Consider the following 2,851-nt stretch of genomic DNA (forward strand, 5'->3'; position numbering starts at 1 on the left):
ATATATGTATAAATTAAAATTAATTAAATTAATTATATTTTCTGGTAAAAATGTGCCTCCATACAAATGACCATACAATGAGTTTAAGTGTAAATATAAATGCACAGTGCTGCCGCCTCACCCTTCGTATAAAGCAGAAAAACGCGCTGTAGATTCCTGAACGTGTCTTCACGGCGCACATCTGGTCCAGAGCCTCGTTGTACCTCCTCAGCTCACCTTTCTCTGCCCTGAAGCTCCGGACCGTGTGAATCTTACTGATGGTCTGGAAAGCCAGGTCTTTGTTCTGAGCGTGGCAGTCCTGGATCTGATCCTTCAGCTCCTGTTCGACAGAGAACACAGACTGACTCGGTGACTGCTGTGCGTTTAAAGCAGAGCGGCGTAAATCTCATCACACTCACCTGAGACAAAGTGTTGTATTTGTTCTGCACGATGGCCAGCAGTGGCATCTCTATGCAGGTGAGCACCGTGAGCTCCCAGGACAGACCCAGCATCACTCTGAGCATGAGGCAGGTTTTGAACACGCTGCGAGCGAGGGCGTTGGCGTTCAGTGCGACCGTGCGGCCCATCCTGTCCACATCAGAGTGCAGGCGAGAGGAAAGTCGGCCTGAGAGAGGAAAAGCAGAGGGAGAAAGACCACGTTCAAGAGCGGCGTCTCTTAGAGCTCTAATCGGGCCCAAAAAATCAGGTCCAACCCAACATGAACCAGCACAGTTTCTGTCCAAGCCCGAGTCACTACAGCAGCTTTGGGTCCGAGCCCGATTATAAACCCGAATTTGTACTATATAAATAGCCCAATAGTATATCCCATTTTATATAATATAAAATAAACATTTTTTTAATATTAAAACGTGTAGTACTGGCGTGAGAGCTGGAGTGTTGGTGGACTCGCCTGGCTTGCTTTATAGTTAAAGTTTGCTTGCTTGCTACAGTTTATAGATGCAACTACTACAAATAAATGATAGCTACTAGGAACAAAATATATAATGTTTTACCGTCAATTGTTGACACTGTTTCCAAACTTTCCGCCATTTTTGCTGCCCTAAAATGTCACGCAAAATTTCCCAATTTCCCTCTCGAAATTCCAACTTTGAAGGGCCATTCATGCGCTCGTAACTCGCAAATACAGTATATAAGATATTTCCGAGGAGCACGTGAAGGCAGCAAACGTCCATGTTGAGCGCTCAGGATGGGCTGCACTCTGGACTCTGCATGGGGGTCGATGCAGACGTGGGCGACATTCATGTCACGAGGACCAAAGTGAACCCGTGCGCACATTCAGGTGCGTAAACATAAATGAATGCTCATGTGAATGAATGAGAGACAGTGTTTGTGTTTGGCTTTGTAGTGAACTTTCTGCAAGTCTACGTGGAAAAAGGGCTTGACGCGCGACGTGTTGGGCGTGTTGCTCTCACCGGGGTTGTTCTCGTCGAAGAACTGCACCTCCTGCTGCAGGAGGGTGTGAAACAGCAGATGCTTCAGTCTCTTGTTCAGTCTGGTCAGGGTGCACATAAAGATTCCTCCTCTTAAGCCTGAGAACAGAGCGCTGTTGACATAAAAACATCAGAGATGACAGTTTATTTCTCACTGAAACAAAAGACGTTTTTCTAATCAAACAGGTGACAAGTTATGATGTTAATGTTAAACCCAAATAAACAGGAATACTCCCTTATTACCTTCCGAGAGAGAGAAGAGCCAGCTGTCCGATTGTGTAACAGAAGCTGGTTTGAAGCGCTCCACCTCTGAGCATATCAATGACCTTCCCCTGATACAACGGGATAAACGTGTCACCTGTCAGGGAAGATGTACGGCACAGCTAAGGTTAACAGGAAATCATACACACAATGCTTTCAGGACTTAAGTCTTAGTTTAAATAATGGCTTAAAATTTAAATATACTGAAGCTAGAGCCCGGCGATATGGTTTGAAAACAATACTAAATTATTTTTAGGCTGTATCACGATATTTTGAAATTTTCTCTAAACTACTGAAATAAAAATTATTAAATCAACTAGTTTCAAAAAAGTTAAATAAAGTAGCTACATCATATAATAAAGTTAAATAAAATACTGTTATAATAAAGTTAAATAAATTTCTCTTACCATTGTCCAGAAAAAAAAAGTACTGCTATAATAAATAAATCCTGATTATACTGTGTATTTCATACTTACAGATGACGGCTAAGATGAGGGAACTAAAAGCTGCAATCAGATAAAAGGTGTCTGGTTTGAAGTATTTCAGCATCCTTAAAAGCAGCCGCCTGGAATCCAGTTTAACGTTGTCCTTTCTCGGCTTTGAGTCGCCACAGAGGCCCTTTTCCCAAACCACGCAGGCCAGTGACGAGGACAAGGGGCTGAGGAGCAGCATGTTGAAGTCCAAAGATGGTCCCGTGTAAGGCTCCGAGGGAGGCGCCATAAAAACCTGTCCACTTTCCAACACAGGAGACAGAAGGCAGAGGAGAGACACCAGCCTGCGGAGCACAGCCGGGGGCCTCCCGTCAGTCAGTGCGGAGGTGAAAACGAGGAGGACGGCCCACTTTGCTGCCCCGAAAGCCCACACACCTGCCAGCCCTCCACAGCTGGAGCACTCCAGCAGCACCAGTCCAGCCCACAGAGCCAAACACAGCACCGCGTCGAAGACAAGAACCAATAATCCGCACACCGCCACTTCCTTCATTTTCTCCGGCGGACGATCAGACTGCAAGAGGCTGAATCTGATCCTGAAACAACAAAAAGTCTGTTTTATTGATGGTGACACAAGTGGTGGAAAGTAACTGAGTACATATACATCAAGCCCATCAGCAGAACTTTTAGGGACCTTAACTTGAGCATTTCCATTTTATGCTATCTACTGTT

At 44.9% G+C, this 2,851-nt stretch overlaps 1 protein-coding gene across 1 annotated transcript; it reads right to left on the reverse strand.

The window, feature by feature from the left end:
• Nucleotides 1-121: 121 nt before the first annotated feature.
• On the reverse strand, nucleotides 122-2,672 carry LOC121964095 (antigen peptide transporter 2-like; the record flags this gene model as incomplete). Its single annotated transcript, XM_042514320.1, has 5 exons — nucleotides 2,168-2,672; nucleotides 1,674-1,788; nucleotides 1,413-1,543; nucleotides 399-604; nucleotides 122-319 (listed from the first exon to the last, which is right to left on the reverse strand). Coding segments are annotated over exons 1-5 (1,155 nt in total), but the record flags the coding sequence as incomplete, so codon positions are not given.
• Nucleotides 2,673-2,851: the final 179 nt, after the last annotated feature.

This window comes from Plectropomus leopardus, unplaced genomic scaffold (genome assembly GCF_008729295.1).
Source record: "Plectropomus leopardus isolate mb unplaced genomic scaffold, YSFRI_Pleo_2.0 unplaced_scaffold13986, whole genome shotgun sequence".
NCBI classification, from domain to species: domain Eukaryota; kingdom Metazoa; phylum Chordata; class Actinopteri; order Perciformes; family Serranidae; genus Plectropomus; species Plectropomus leopardus.